Source organism: Capsella rubella, unplaced genomic scaffold (assembly GCF_000375325.1).
Source record: "Capsella rubella cultivar Monte Gargano unplaced genomic scaffold, Caprub1_0 scaffold_6, whole genome shotgun sequence".
Classification (NCBI taxonomy): domain Eukaryota; kingdom Viridiplantae; phylum Streptophyta; class Magnoliopsida; order Brassicales; family Brassicaceae; genus Capsella; species Capsella rubella.
In genome coordinates, this window is record NW_006238918.1 from 14,866,421 (window position 1) to 14,882,991 (window position 16,571).

Below are 16,571 nucleotides of genomic sequence, written 5' to 3' on the forward strand. Positions count from 1 at the left end.
GTAAAATATTTGTTATTTGATATTTTATACAGTAAATAATCTTTAATCTATACTAACGATTAGTTGACATGCATATTTCTACAATTAATTACCAACATGTAGAATACTGAATTATATTTGTGCTAGTAACATTCGATGGGTCACCATTCATGTTCAAAGCACAATAATTATTGTTATGATAATAAAAAACAAAATCTAACGTCGTCCTCCATCGATACTTTATATTATTGTTTTTTTTTTTTTTTAAACAAATTTTTGGAAGACATAAATTAATATTTCATCATGAGAGAATTCTTAGACGACCAATGGAATTTTCCAATAATATATAATTGTTATAATATTGTAGACGTCACAATATTTTAGATGACTTTCATGTATATATCTCCTGAAGATATAATAAATATAAGATCTTGATGAGTTATGAAAATAGCAAATGAGTTCAATAAATTAGATTCACATTATTCGTCGAGGTCACGAAAAGGTCCTTTTCATGTCTGATATGAATAAATGATCCTTGACATTTACAAAAATTCAACGCATCTCGATATAAATAGCTACTATATTTTGATTTTTCTATTAGTCAAACTCACATTTTGATCCTTATCTCATATTATGTAAATTGACTTTAGTTCCTCGAAATGTCTCTGCCTTGGGGGTTAATAAAGCTATTTAGTGGTGGTATTTGAGTTGGCTACTGGTTACAAAATTTTCTCTGATCAAGAAGTACAAGAACTCAAAAAATACTAGTAATATATACTACTCATGTTCACAATTTTCCAATATTTGGGCATTTGACTACTCTCTATGACTAAAATGGTTTCGGTCACAACCCACAACGGTATACAAAATACGATTTTTGTGTTTGTAGTCACTACTCACTAGTAGTGATAGCTAGATCCTGTCCAGTGTCCACTAGCTAGATCGGTACAATCTATTTTATAAGTAGTAAAAGTCAATGTTTCTCATTTTAGTGTTACGTCTATAAAAACTTGCCATGCATTTACGTCGACACCGATCCAAAGCTTCTGTCTAGGCAACACAAACACGTTGTGTAGAGTTTATACTGAAATGGTATTCATATGTCAATGTCACGTGTTGGTAACATCAACACAACTATTCCAAAAAAAAGTCTGCATACGATCGATATTTTTTCCTTAAAAGAGGAAACTTTCAAATCTTTCTTCTGTATTAAACTGTATTAATATAGTCTTAATATATACTCCACAACAACCAAAATGAGACCAAGAGTACAAATGAGAAATTACGAAGTACAATCCCAAGTCCTAAAAGTCATAAACTTTGACGAGTAAAGACAATCAAACCTTTCCTTTCTCACGAAAGCATTTAACTTTCCCACTTCACAGCTTGCATTACTGCTCAAACCTTTATCAATCCTCAAATATAACAACTAAATTTAACCCCAAGTGTAACTTCTTCTTCCTTTGTTGTTGTTGAAGAAGTGTAAATTTTTTTTTTTTTTGTCGACAAAAGAAACAACCAAACTATGGCATTGTCGGAAAGCAGCTCTCCGCTAGGGTGAGCCAACTGGACCTTGAAGTACTCATATAGGAGAAAAGGCAGTTACGGAGTCGAGCTTTTTTTGCCAGGAAATCCGCCCTGAAATTAGAAAGTCTCGGAAGGAATCGAATCTTAAAAGATTGGAAAGATTCTTAGAAGAATTTGAAGTGTAACTTCTTCTTCTGCCATAAAAATGTTATATCAAATAACTTACTATATTCATCCGCCAAAATAGATAACTTACTAGATTTAGTTATTTACTACATAAATATGTTATCAAATACAATTTATACTATATAAAATCTATATGTTTTATTTTAATCAAAATGTATATATTAATTTTAACCTATGCTTTAACACTATAGTCTACGTAACACGCTTCAGTCCGCATTTTAAAAATCATTAATACGGATAAGTGACGCGACCAAAAACAAAAAGTCCAAAGTAGAAAACCCAAATCCCAAAAGTCACAAGCTTTGACGAAAAAAACAGTGAACAGAGAATAAATAAAAAAGAAAAAGAAAGATCAAACCTTTGCCTGGAAACCTTTCAAGTTTCAACTTTCCCTTTCAACAACTGTCTTCAGTGCCTCTTTACCCCAATTATGACACCAAACATCCTCACGCTTACTCTCTTCCTCTTCGTCTTCGTCTCCTTCCTCTGCCATGAAGAAAGCTCTTCTCTTTCTTCTTACCCTTTCTCTCATCCTCCTAAACTCAGTTTCAGCCGTTGATTTCGTCTTCAACGGCTTCAATGACTCTTCATCTCGTATCTCCCTCTACGGGATCGCCACAATCGAATCCAATATCCTAACTTTAACCAACCAGACATCGTTTGAGACTGGTCGTGCTCTGTACAGCAAAATCATCCCGACAAAAGATCCAGTTACTTCCTCTGTTTTGCCTTTCTCTACTTCTTTCATCTTCGCCATGGCTCCTTACAAGAACACGCTTCCTGGTCACGGAATCGTCTTCCTCTTCGCACCCACCACTGGAATTAACGGTTCTAGCTCTGCTCAACACTTGGGTCTCTTCAATTTGACTAACAATGGTAACCCTAGTAATCACATCTTTGGAGTTGAGTTTGACGTTTTTGCTAATCAAGAGTTCAGCGACATCGATGCTAATCATGTTGGCATCGATGTTAATTCGCTTCATTCAATGTATTCAAACACATCTGGGTATTGGTCTGATGACGGAGTGTTTAAGCCGTTGAAGCTTAACGATGGAAGAAACTATCAAGTTTGGATTGATTACAGAGATTTTGTACTTAATGTTACTATGCAAGTCGCTGGTAAGATTCGACCTAAGTCTCCTTTGCTTAGTACGCCTTTGAATCTTTCTGGCGTTGTGGAAGATGAGATGTTTGTTGGATTCACTGCAGCTACAGGGAGATTAGTTCAGAGTCATAAGATTCTAGCTTGGAGTTTTAGTAACTCGAATTTCTCCTTGAGTGATAGTTTGATCACGACTGGTTTGCCTTCGTTTGTTCTACCAAAGGACTCAATTGTTAAAAAGAAATGGTTTATTGCTGTATTGGCATTGATCTGTATGTTGATCGTTTCTTTGATTGGTTTGATGTTGTTTGGTGTGGTGAGAAGGAGACTAGAGAGGGCGAGGAAGAGAGCGTTGATGGAGGATTGGGAAATGGAGTATTGGCCTCATCGGATTCCGTATGAGGAGATTGAATCCGGGACTAAGGGGTTCGATGAGAAGAATGTGATTGGGATTGGTGGGAATGGGAAAGTGTATAAAGGTTTGTTACAAGGAGGGGCTGTGGAAGTTGCGGTTAAGCGGATTTCGCAGGAGAGTAGTGATGGGATGAGGGAGTTTGTGGCTGAGATCTCGAGTCTTGGGCGGTTAAAGCACCGGAATTTAGTTACTTTAAGAGGTTGGTGCAAGAAAGAGATTGGTAGTTTCATGTTGATCTATGATTACATGGAGAATGGAAGTTTAGACAGATGGATCTTCGAAAGCGATGAGAACAAAACTATACTTAGCTGCGAAGAGAGGATCCAGATTTTGAAAGGTGTGGCTTCAGGAATATTGTACTTGCATGAAGGATGGGAATCCAAGGTTTTACATAGAGACATCAAAGCTAGCAACGTGTTGCTTGACCGAGATATGATACCGAGGCTTAGTGATTTTGGGTTAGCTCGGGTTCATGGACACGAGCAAGTGGCGAGGACCACTAGGGTGGTTGGTACGGCTGGCTATTTGTCTCCTGAAGTGGTTAAGACTGGGCGTGCATCAACACAAACAGATGTGTTTGCTTACGGGATACTGGTTCTTGAAGTAATGTGTGGGAGAAGACCTATAGAAGAAGGGAAGAAACAGTTGATGGATTGGGTTTGGGGATTAATGGAAAAAGGTGAGATTCTAAATGGGCTTGATCCAAGGATGATGAAGACACAAGCCATGAATCATGCGATTGATGAAGCCGAGAGAGTTTTGCAGCTTGGATTGCTTTGCGCACATCCTGACCCGGCCAAGAGACCGTCGATGAGACAAGTGGTACAAGTGTTTGAAGGTGACAAAGCAGAGATATTTGAAGCGGAAAGTTGTGAAGATATAGAGTCATGGATGCTGATGAAGATGGGATCTCGTGGGAGCTCACAGGAGTTTTGGTATGGAAGCTCGTCGCATCCGACTATGGAGCAGGTCAGACTTCAGTCCTTGTCTGTGTCTATTTCGTCTTGGAACAGCTCAATTCTAGACGGGAGGTGATGGATGAATTGGCGTAAGGAACCTCAAAAGATGTTAGTTATTTTTGTGGCTTTACTTTGTTTCTTATTGAGTACATATACAAGGTTTTTTGTACACACATTTCATTATACATCTGTTTGTTAGTTTTTTCTTTTTCTTTTTGTTGCTAAATATGTAAATAAATAATTTTCGAATCAAGAATGTTTTTTTATAACTTGAATAACTAACGTTGTGACAAAGAACCCAATAGAACCAGTGATGTAGAACAACAATTGTTGAACCGGACTAAACCAAACCAAACCGAGATGCGATTAGTAAATTTTCCTTTTTTGAGACGTCGGTGTATTTGTGTATTTAATGTTTGCATCATCACTTTTCTTGATCGCATCCGACTCGGACGAACATAACGGTCGAAACACAATGGTTGATAATGGGGTCTCTCCCAACGGCGATACTTTCTCGACAACTAACGCTTCCGTTTCCTCCAAAAACTCTCGCGAGAGTGATCGTCGCAGAAAGAATCCGAAGTCGATGTAGAAGAAGGGAACGTTTCTGGTGCTTCTGATTCCAAGGAGAATGTTTATCCACAGAAGCAGGTAGTTTTGTGTACTTATTTTCACTCTCTATCTTGTCACGGTATTTCTAGGGTTTTTTTTTTCGTTTCATGTACCATTCTCTTGTGTAGTTTTTGAGGCTGTTTGATTTCTAGAGGTAATAATCAATTATCTTTTTTTGTCGATTGAGTTTTTTTCGTAGGTTACTGAATATGTTGTGGATAACGAACTGTTGCATCATATATTAGGTATGACTATTTTCTGCCCCTGAGGATGACCTTAAAGTTAGTCGACTTTGAACCTTAACGAAACTGTTTTCTTTGCTAGGAGGATGGTAAGAAGAAAAGGCAGGTGTGAAGAAGTAGCTTGATTCGGATTCAGGTTCAGATGAGGAAGAGCAGCAGAAGGAAAAAAACATCTCTCATACGAAGAAAAGGTATGTCGTGGAATCACTGCTTTTCCTTGTATTCTGTGAGATGCTATTGTTGGTTTCTTTGTTCTCTTTGCTACTACCTTTTTAGGCAATATAAATCTTTAAATTCTGTTTTCTCTGCTTCAGCCTTTAGCGGAGGATGAAGAATTGAAGATCGCTAAGCTGAAGCAGGTTTCTGCTAGGCCTTATATGGTCTGAGGTATGGGAGTATTTTTATCCTCTGTATAACAATATATTTTTTTGCTTAATCTTCTTGACGCCATAGTATATTTAAAGATGCTACTTCAGGGGATCCAAAGTTGTTGGTGTTTTTAAAATCTTATAGGAATACAGTTCCTGTGCTTAGATATTGGTTCTCAACAGAGAAATAATTGCAGGTTTGTGAGCTTTTAAAATGATTCTGTACTTAACAATGTGTGTCCGTGGTTTCAGAGTTCTGTACATTTTCATGATGTCAATTATGTTTCCTTATACCCATATATGTGATTCTTGCAGAGCTGTGATAACCATGGAGCCTGGACTTGTAGGTGTTTCTGAAGAGGAGTCTTCATTACTTTTGTCTGTCTATAAATCTTATGGTGTTTGAGACTATTATTAAGCTTTTCTCGGGGAAAAGAGTTTCTGCATTCAGGTTCAGATGAGGAAGGGCAGCAGAAAAAAAAAAGCATCTCTTATAAGAAGAAAAAGGTATGTCATGAAACCACTGCTTTTCCTTGTATTCGATGAGATGCTATAGTTGGTTTCTTTTTTCTCGTTTGCTACTAACTTTTTAGCAAACACATCGGAGGATGAAGAATCGAAGATTGCTGAGCTGGAAACAGGTTTCTGCTAGGCCTGATATGGTCGAGGTATGTGAGTATTTTTATCCTCTGTATAACAATATATTATTTTCCTCAATATTCTTGACGGCATACTGGCATAGTATATCTACAGACTCTCTTTTTGGTTCTCTCTATTGTGTCTCTCCCTGAGCATTTCAAATTTCTTAATTTAACTCTAGTGGACTCATACATTGCATTCATATGTTGTTTTCTGATTTGAGCTATGGAATGTTGGTTGGAAACATGAGTGAGTATCTTACTGGAATTATGTTACTATGATGATGAACTTGATTTGTGTTCAGTAAGTTTGAAGTGGTAATATTGTGGCATTGCAACTTTAATGTGATTTCTTTTGTAATTTGGAATTTTTATGCTGTGGTTAAATTACAAGCCAGGCCCTTTCTCTTACAGAGAGTAAATCCCTACTTCTCGTGTAGCTCTTCCTGTTTATTTTAATATTATTCCTTTTGTAACATTTAGGTCTGGGATGCTTTTTCGGGTGATCCAAAGTTGTTGGTGTTTCTAAATCTTATAGGAATACAGTTCCTGTGCCAAGGCATTGGTCTCAAAAGAGAACATATTTGCAGGTTTGTGATCTTTTAAAATTGATTCTGTAATTGAGAATGTGTGTCTGTGGTTTGTGAGTGTTGTACATTTCATGATGCCAATTATGTTTCCTTATACCCATATATGTGCTTCTTGCAGGGGAACATATGTGATGACCATGAAGCCTGGACTTGTTGGTGTTTCTGAAGAGGTGTCTTCATTTGTCTGCCTATAAATTTTATGGTGTTTGAGACTACTATTAAGCTTTTTTCGAGGAAAAGAGTTTCTGCATTGTAGTTTAGGCAGACATCTGGAGCCATTCTTTTTTAATCATTGTTTGTTCTTTGCTGTCTTGCCAATGGTCTTTCTTTTAAATGCACCTTGGTTTCCCTTAATCTTAGTGTTCAAGTAAGTTTCTTTGTGTTAGCAATTGTAATGATTGCTCATTCTCAACTTAGTGGCATCTCAACGGGGTTTCTTGAATGCAGGGGAAGCAGGGTATTGAGAAGCAGCCGTTTCACTTTCCTCATTATTGCTGCAACCGGAATAGAGAAAATTAGACAGGTAAATTCCTAATGAAAGTTTTGATTTATATAGTCTATTGACCTTCATATATAACTAGCTCATATCTGTAGAAGGTTTAGTTCTTATGCTTGAGGAAAAGCCATCGGGGTATTGAGTAAAAGTTACATTTGCACTTCAACTTTGCAAGCATGTATTTGACGTTCAGGTTTGATCTAGGCTGTGCCATCCTTTTTTACCTTCCTTATACACAAGGATCACTAGGACCACTAACTATAGACAGTGTTCATACAAATGTGGTTTTAAATGATATATATTTTTGCCCAATTTTAAATGCATTCTGTTTCTTTTATTGGTGTCCCTAATGAGAGCACTATAACTTTCAAATTTAAATTCATGTTTCATTGATTTAAGTTCGGATGTTTAACGCCTGTCGTCCTATTAGTTGGATCAAGTTAGTGAAAAATTGAGCTAATTCTTGTATGTGTTTGACATGCAGGCTTACATTGAGAAAGAAGATGATACGAAACTAAAGCAAAAGCAAAGTGAGCAAAGTGATGCAACCAGGTGAACTGTATTTTGATGGGAAAGAATTCGAAGTCATTTTTTTGTGTTCTCTTTATTTCATTCTATATTATATGATTTATGTATGTGAATCCAACTATGAGTTGTTTAATAGGTTAAGCTGAGGAAAATGAAACCTAAAAGAAGCTCTTGGTATGCCTGAAGCTGCTCCTCCCCCAAAGTTAATTAATATGCAAGTGAGTTTATTGTTATCTATCTATTTGGTGATTCTGATACTTGTTTGAGCTGTTTATTGCTTTTAATACCTATTGAACAGAGATATGGTCCTCCTCCGTCGTATCCACATCTCAAAATTCCTGATTTAAATGCTCCTATTATGTTATACAGTACGGACGTCCATTGAATGGAGATGTTTTTGGTGTCAGCACCAAGATCAGCCTGACTATGAGGTAACCGTTTTTGCCTTCCTTTAACAACTTCATAGTATGCCTAGCCGTGTATGTTTAAATATTGTATGTGGAAGCTAGCTTTTCAAATAGATAGCTTGTGTGGCAGTGATCAAGTTAATTAGAAACTGTAAAATTCTTCCTAAGATATAAGGTTATATGATGAATTGTGTTTTTGTCAATAACTTAGGAAGAACCTATTGACAAGAGAACACACTGGAGTGATTTGGAGGAAGAGGAGCAAGAAGTAGAGATGGACGACGATGAAATGGAAGATGGCACTGAATCTATGGATTCACTGTCAAGGTACAAATTTTAGTTGTATGGTATACATATTGATGAGTTTTGCTTGTATTTATTGTTTAGTTTGTCCCTTCCTTTCAGCAATCCTACTGGCATTGAGACGCCTGATGGCATTGAACTTCGTAAGGAGCAGAGAAAGGAGCCTGAAAGGCCTCTTTATCAGGTGCAAAACCTTGTGTTTATAAGTAGCAGTTTCATATTATCTTCTCGATTTTGTAATTATATTGTTTTGATACTGGGAATTGTTTCACCATGATACTTTCTGTTTTCTGTTTGTTCTTGAAGGCACTTGAAGAAAAGAGTGAACATAACACTCCTGGAACAGTACTGGGAACCACTCATACATATGTCATAAAAAATGGTACTCAAAAGAAGACAGGAGCCAAAAGGGTAAGCAATCTGTGGCTGTATTGTAGTTCATGAGGTAGAAATTTGAATTGGGTAGATAGTTTAATTTGGCCAGCTTCTCATGTCTTTACCATATCATAAACGCGAATAATGATATGGTATAAGATGCGGATTAGAGGCGAAGGTTTAACGGGAAAAAGGTTTCTTGACAAGTGCTCATGAAATATTAGCTATAATCTGTGTTGAAACGTTGATGCTGTTAGGACCAGGGTAGTTGTAATTAGGCCTAGTGTATGGATCCTTAAATTTGCGATTTAACAAATTGATAAGTGACGATTTATGGTGTTGAGTACAGGTTGATGTGCTGAGAGGGCAAAAGACGGACCAAGTGGAGGTGAGTTTACAGCCAGAAGAGTTAGAAGCCATGGACAACGTTTTACCTGCCAAGTAAGTAGTAACACAGTTGAATTTTTTAACCACCAAAAAAACGTTAACGTTGTGATGCTTGAAAGTACCAGGAGGAAGAGAGGAGGAGAAATTGCTGATTAAGCCAGAGAGATTTAGTGACATGGTTGTAGTGGTACTGTACAAGCTTGTGAAAAAACTCCCAAATAAAGAACAGTAACCACTGATAATAATTTTGAGGTTAATAATATTTGGAGTTTTGGATATATGATTGCAGAATGACTTGGAAAGGAGGCGGAAGAAGCATGATAAGAAGAAGAACGACTTCAAATTCTGAGCTTTATGCAGAGAAGAAACATTGGTTTCATGAGTATGTACGCAGACCTTCTGGAGAGTTGGAAAGATCGAACCATAAAATCAAGTTTTAGCATGTCTCAATGGCTCTCCACTCAATTTGGTATTGACAAGATTAGTACTCTTACTATATAAACCATAAAACATTGAGTAGAGCTAGACCGGGGATATTCTAGTAATTTGAAAGTCCTTAAGATAAACAAAGGTACTACAGTACTACAAAGTCCTCTATCTACTCAAAGCCAGAGTTCGTTATTGGATATATCCACTAGGCTTTTGTTTTTTTGTGTAAAGAGATATGTTCGTCTCGAAATGTCAAAAGACAGCACCATTATGTTTTCCTATGAATTCTCAAGCTCTTCTCCCATGGAAATGGAAGTAAACAAAGAAGAGATCCCAGAAGTGGAAACTCTTTTCCAATCCGAAGAAGATGAAGATGAAACTTCTTTAGGAAAAAGAAAGATAAGTAAGTTGTTATTATTACAAAACCCATAGACTCAAGTCTAGTGCTTTGTTTTGTCTGATTTATTTGACTCTGATAGATCGATCACAATGATTTGATATTGTTGACAGATACGACTACTAAGACAGAAGATGAAAGAGAAGTAAAGAGAATAGCCTTCTCTCAAGAAGCCCTACAAAAAGAAGAAGAAGAAGAAGAAGAAGAAGATATGGATATGATCGAACAAGATACAGAAGCAGAAAGAGAGGATCATAGAGTTAACGACAAGATCATGGAAGATAATGTTCTTGAAGAAGACTATGTCGTTGACTTTGATGGATTCTTTTGAAACTTGTCTTCTCTAAAGATGACCACTATGTTGACTTTTTCGTTTCTCAAGATCTTTGCTTGATTGCTTCTTTGTCGTGTAATTATATATGTATATAGGAAATGAAGGAAAACAAAATCTGTTTTCTGTCTCTTTGCATTGGTCCAACTCAAAACTAGAGAGATACACAAAAATGTACTATTGTAATCATCTTCACGCATCAATCTCTTCTTGGTTTCAAAGAGTAAAACATGTGACGAAGCTAAGCTTTTTTTATGTCGTTGTTTTCAAGACATGATCGATGAATTTGTTTGATCAGGATCTGTCTGAATCTCATGTGCAAGTTGTCTTGTTAAGCAATCTGCTCGTTCATCGTGACCTCCTGCAAATGTATAAACTTTGAAAGCAAACTGAAATGCCCTCCATAGCCTCTTAGCTCTCTCTGCCTTCATATTATTCATCTTGCTTTCTTCACTGTTCTTCGCTTCCTCGTTTGCTTCTCTCCTCTCCTAGAAAACATGAAGAGTCAATCAATCATTCTCACGAATCACTTTCTTGATTTATATATAACTATATATACCTTTAGTGCTAACTCCATGCAATTTGATGAAACATCAACCATAGTCTCTTTGACTTGAACAAGAACTTCGAAATCGATGTTAATGTTGTGTCTCTGAAACATTTTAGCGTCTTCATCTTTTGTTCGCTCAACTGTTTCAATCTCTCCTTTAAATTTGTTGAAGTAACGCTCTATCTTGTCTAGAAGATCGTTTATTGGAGGTTCAATTTTCCAGTTCTTGAGCTCAACTAGAATCCCATCTAACTTCTTGTACAAGGCACCAGCTGTTCTTATTACTTCTAGTTTCTTTTCAGGGAAACCTTCGAACCTCGCAAGCACCTATATAATCAATAGAAAAAAAAATTATATTCCCGAGAGAAACCGCGAGCCAATTCAAAAGACGAGGATAAAACATACTTGAGTTTCATCAGTTAGTTTCTCAAGAATAGATTCTACTTTGCTATGAAATTCAAGCAATTCTTTCATGTCTTTTGTCTGGAAGCTCTGTATTGAAGATTTCAGTTCTTCGATCGCTTTAGCGTATTTCTGAACATCTTCTTCGATTTGCTGGAAATAACTTGACCTGTGACACAAATGAAAGAGTTTAGGTAAACTCAAATATATAGATAGGACTTGTGACGCAAGTCATTTACCTCTTTGTCATCTCTGCAAGTGCATCAGCCATTCCTGATCTTGCACCTTTAACAGGAGATTTCTCTGCAACATTGTTTTGACCTTTACTTGCTTTTGTTGGTTTCCCTTCAACGCCTCGGCCTTCAAGCTTCCCTTTGAGAACCCAATAGAGATTTGCGATTTGTGCTGATCTTTTCAATTTGCTAGTTGCTTTCTTGGCACGTAAGGATCTTACACTACCTGGTGGAGCAGGAGGTGCCGGCATTGATGGAGCATTGTATCCATTCATAGATTTTGGTTTCGGATATTGACAAAAATCTCCACTTTCAGAGGCTTTTGACATAGGAGGCGGCGGTGGAGGAGCTGGAGCTTTGAGTTCCGACTGTGGTGATGGAGGTGGGGGTGGTGGTTGTGAGAGAAGAGTTGATTTATTGTTTAACATTAAGGCCGTTGGTGAAGGCGACTGCGGTGATGGAAGTGGAGGAGGTGGAGGCGATTTAGTTACGAAATCTTCTCTTTGGGAAGAATCTATTGAGTTAGTCTCTGAAGTTGTGGTTTCACTATGGTCCTCTGTTTCAAAACCTTCATGATGGTGATGCTCTGTTTCAATCTCATGCTCTGTTTCAGAACCATCGCTGTGATTTTCTGCTTCAATGTCATTATCTCCTTCCGAGCCTTTGATTTTATGCTCTGCTTCAGTGTCATGCTCTGTTTCAGAACCTTCCCTATGATCCTCTGTTTTAATATCATGCTTCTCTGTTTCCAAAACAGAGAAATCATTATCTCCTTCTTCTTCCTCCTCTTCCTCTTCTGCTAATTTATCAGTATCTTCGTTTTCTTCTTCGATACCAATCTTCATATCATTAACACTCTCTGAATCTCTTTGTGACAAGATCTGCATAGTAAACCGCTTCAAATCAACAGGGCTTAACCTATCCAAAGCTTGAGCTCTCAAGTTCCAGAGACTTGGAGATGTTGAGTTACTAGACATTAGCATTGTCCCTGGAAGTACTGATCTTGGTGTTAATGGAGATGGGTAAAAAGAGTTGTTACTTTCAGAATAAGAAGCAGATCTTGTAAAGCTTCTTCTTGCTTCTGATGTAACACCTTTTGGTGTAAAACTCTTTCTTCCTTCAGATTCAAGATCCATCATACCAAACCTTTCTCTAGTCGTCTTGATTAGTCCATCAAGAGCTGCTAATACATGCTCCACTGAAAACATCAAAAAAAAACCTTAGTCTCTATATGATTACCAAAACTCTCAACTTAACAAAAAGTGTTGAAGTAAACAAACCTAGACGATCAGACTTATTCTTGCCAACACCACTGTTTTTGTACTTAGATCGATATATCCAGTCACTATCCATAATCCAAGAATCCCCAATAGCTCTGAGATCTTCGTAGAAGAAAATTAACATCTGTTTTTGGGGCATTTCTGGGATTCATCAATCAGATTAACAAGACTCATCAACTAAACAAATGACACTAACTCAAGAACTGTTATGTTTTTTTGTTGTTGTCGGTATGTTTATATAAAGTAACTCCAAAAAATCGGTTAAAATCATATATATATGTGTGTACCTTATCCATGTCAGCTCCTTCCATTTCAAAAGATTGATTAATGGTTACAATCTCAGGAGAAAGCTTTTGTAAATCCTTCATCGTTTGTGTAATAATCTATAAAAAAACTCAAAAACAAAACAAAAAAAGACCTAAAGTTTTTAGCATGTACACTCAAGAAGAGATGCCCATATAAACTGAACACAAGTTCGTTAAGAGAAAGGTTTATTTTTCGCAGACTAACCTCGGTGACGGATAGAGAACCATCAAGAGAAGGTAAATCAATCATGTCTCTAAAAGCAAAGATGTTCTTCCTTAACTCCACCATCAAAATGAAATTTGCCATACATTTTGGCGAAGAATCATCTAAGTTGTTCTTTCTAGGTGTATTCACTTTCTTGTTTCCATTCTTTACCGAGATAGGAGAAGCCGCGGCACGGGGAGTAGAAACATGTTTTATAGAATTCAAACTCTTTGGAGAAGCTTCTACAACAGAAGATATCTCTGAAACTGTGCGTTTGATCTCTTTGTTTTTCCTTTTCTCAACATTGTTCTTTGATGTTGCTGTTCGTCTAAAATCGTGTTTTCCCTTGATAAGCCTTTTTAGAGCAAGCCCTCTTGCTACCTATAAGAAACAACATTGTCAAAAACACAACTAAACTTATAAAACACAAATGAACACTTGGTGTATAGTTTATAAAAGACGTCAGAAAAAAAAGACCTGCAATCTTGAGATCTTGCGACAGAAGGTTATTGGATTTGGCGTGAAGCCGCAAAGCCTCCCGCTTGACATTGCGAGTTTTGAAATCGAAAAAAACGATTTCTCGACCAAGAAAAAAAAGAAGAGTTAATCAGGAGAATCCATTAGAAAGAGATTTGGACTCTCTTTCTTAATGAATATATTTGTGATTCTGTTAAACAAAAGTCCCTCTTGCCAAGAAAAAAACTCAAAAAAACAAGATCAGTCTGAAAAATCCTAGAAAGATTGAATCAATCTCTTTCTCTCTCTATCTCGATCTCTAACTCTTTTGGTTTATTATTAGAAAGTCTCGAATGATAGAGATCTTTGACTATTATTATCACTTCTGTGAAATCTATTTAAAACACTTTGGATTCTCCTTAAGGTTAATTACGCTAAATATTGTAGAAGCGAAGAGTATATATTACCGTTGGAGTTTAGGTGTTTATTCTTAGGTTTACTAAGAGCTTGTTTTTGTTTTGAACGGTTGAAAATAATTAGAGACTCTAAAAGTTAGATTTACTCCAATTATATCATCAAATCGATCGATTTAACAAGCTCAAGACATATAAGGAGAAAAACATGGGATCAAAGGATATAGTCTGCAGAAACCTAATTATATAAATTTCTTGAGAAAGAAACAACTGAATTAAAAGTGTGTGGATTGAGTCATAACTCATAAACCCTGATTAATGCTCTTTATTAACAAGCCCAACTCACTAATACCAACTCCAAAATATTATGGGTTTATAAAAAGTTATAAACAAAATACTCTATATGCATGGTGCACCCTTCGTCGTGGCAGGGCATGATCTGACGGACCATAATTAGGAAATGTTGTACAGAAAATAGAAATCAATCCAAAGCTTTAATAACCAAAAAGATTGATCAAAGATAAATCGATTTCGACATTGTTTGTACAGCCATTTACGTTGTTAAACATACATTTATCCCTGTTCTTGATAAGAAATTGTGAGCATTAAAAAAAAAATGGTTCTAAATGTTGTTTTTCGACATGAAGATTTATATATATAATTATAAGTCAAGATTCAAATTGTATAGCAATGCAAATTATTTCGTCACTCGACATGGATTTGACTGGTCAACGTCACAATGACTCAAGATGACCGATTGAGATCTTTAGGTGATGAAAATCCAATCTAGTTTCAACAGGTAAGAAGAGCCCTCGAAACTTCATACATCATTTTCCATGAGAATTTGTATAAGATGAAATTAGCTGTATTGATATGATAGTTTCTCTTATTAAATACAATTCCCATCAGTTATATTGAAAGAGTCAAGCAGAACACAGATCCTAACTGATGAGCCAAATGCATGCATGCATGATGCATTGATCAGCAGGATCAGAAGAGTTTGTGCTTTTAGACATTTATAGTTAAAGATATATACTGTTTCCACTTGCGAAACTCATATTGTGACTTTCGTTCTACGAGATCAATTTTTTCCAATAATCAGGGGATGATTTTGACTTTTATCACTAATTTGTTCAGATGGGTATAATTATTGAGTATTTCACTCATCCTTATGATATTGTAATGGATGTAAAATATGACAACATATGGACAGGACCATTGGAAGGATTAGTTATTTTTTCGTCCAAAGAGAATTGACTCCTCACCTATATCAATATATGGCAATCTTTTCTCAAGTGAATTAGTTTTTTTAAGATCAAATTGCTCTAAAAAGATAGAATATTACTAAGCTTAATTAAGCATGTGTATAATAAGTGAATTGATAGGGTTGTATACATTTAGATTGTTTTTTTTTTTCCAAAGTTTAACTAAATGCGAATTTTTTTTAAATGGAATTCACTATTATATTCGATTTGGTCGATTGATATCAGTTTAATATATTACCAAATTATGTAAAAAAAAACATATTTTTGGTTCGTTTATAAGCTTATTCATATTCGTTTTGATTCATATATAGACTATATAAATTAATGTATGCCGAATGCGTTAATTTAATTGTGTAAACATTATGTATCATAAATTATAAAACAGGATTGCCATGCAACGTCAGGAGTGTAAATAAAGTATATTTACTTGACGATCATATGCGTGTACATTAAGGCATGCATATTATATCTACATACACACACACTAACACTAGAATACTAGCTATTATATATATCTAAAGCATAGTGAAACTTTCATTGGCCCTTTAATTTAAAAACTAGTGATGGACCCGCACGTACGTGCGAAGTTATTTTTACAAAATTACGATTTTTTAAGTAGATGTTATTTCGGTAAAATTTTGTTATATGAGTTTATTTGATAAACTATATATAGATATACAGTTGTAAAATATAGATATTGTATTACATGATAAAATTTTAAAATTACAATTTTAACATTTTTTAAATGAAAATGATAAGTGATATTACATGTTTTTTTTTTAAACTAATCAAAACATTTCTAACTGTTTGCTTAGAGATGTTCAATCGGATTTGGGTTTGGCTTTATTTTGAATTGTTTTATGTGTAGTTTAGAATGGAAACCCGTCCTGTTCCTTTCCGTCTCGTCCTGACCCGTCCCGTCCCTTCCCGTCTTCTATCTGTCATAAAATTTCTATTCCATAATCGTTTCTTTCTAAAATATAATCATTTGCCAATGTTTATTATAAGAAACTTGGCAAAAGATTTAGACGGGATACTCATATTCCTCGTTTAAATATTTATTTTTATCAAACTAATAAAAATCTAATTATCAATCTAAGTCACATGCTCGCACCATTTTCATTCACAATGCACTGTCTGTAATCCTAGCATAGACAATCGGTCATGCTGTAGCAACACATGAAATAAACA

General features: G+C 35.8%; 3 protein-coding genes and 1 pseudogene across 3 annotated transcripts; 3 read left to right on the top strand and 1 right to left on the bottom strand.

The window, feature by feature from the left end:
- Positions 1 to 2,044: 2,044 nt before the first annotated feature.
- Positions 2,045 to 4,421, top strand: LOC17883102 (L-type lectin-domain containing receptor kinase VII.1). The gene is made up of 2 exons (XM_023781367.1): positions 2,045 to 2,811; positions 2,902 to 4,421. The coding sequence occupies exons 1-2, from the start codon at positions 2,184 to 2,186 to the stop codon at positions 4,242 to 4,244; spliced, it is 1,971 nt and encodes a 656-aa protein (XP_023637135.1). The 5' UTR covers positions 2,045 to 2,183; the 3' UTR covers positions 4,245 to 4,421.
- Positions 4,422 to 4,625: 204 nt separating this feature from the next.
- Positions 4,626 to 9,227, top strand: LOC17883903 (annotated as a pseudogene).
- A 178-nt stretch (positions 9,228 to 9,405) lies between these two features.
- Positions 9,406 to 10,403, top strand: LOC17884369 (transcription initiation factor IIE subunit alpha). Its single transcript, XM_006288844.2, has 2 exons — positions 9,406 to 9,946; positions 10,054 to 10,403. The coding sequence occupies exons 1-2, from the start codon at positions 9,793 to 9,795 to the stop codon at positions 10,269 to 10,271; spliced, it is 372 nt and encodes a 123-aa protein (XP_006288906.1). The 5' UTR covers positions 9,406 to 9,792; the 3' UTR covers positions 10,272 to 10,403.
- Positions 10,404 to 10,511: 108 nt separating this feature from the next.
- On the bottom strand, positions 10,512 to 13,902 carry LOC17883194 (uncharacterized protein At4g04980). The gene is made up of 8 exons (XM_006286992.2): positions 13,724 to 13,902; positions 13,247 to 13,627; positions 13,024 to 13,119; positions 12,737 to 12,860; positions 11,463 to 12,654; positions 11,227 to 11,392; positions 10,831 to 11,148; positions 10,512 to 10,759 (listed from the first exon to the last, which is right to left on the bottom strand). The coding sequence occupies exons 1-8, from the start codon at positions 13,793 to 13,795 to the stop codon at positions 10,538 to 10,540; spliced, it is 2,571 nt and encodes an 856-aa protein (XP_006287054.1). The 5' UTR covers positions 13,796 to 13,902; the 3' UTR covers positions 10,512 to 10,537.
- Positions 13,903 to 16,571: the final 2,669 nt, after the last annotated feature.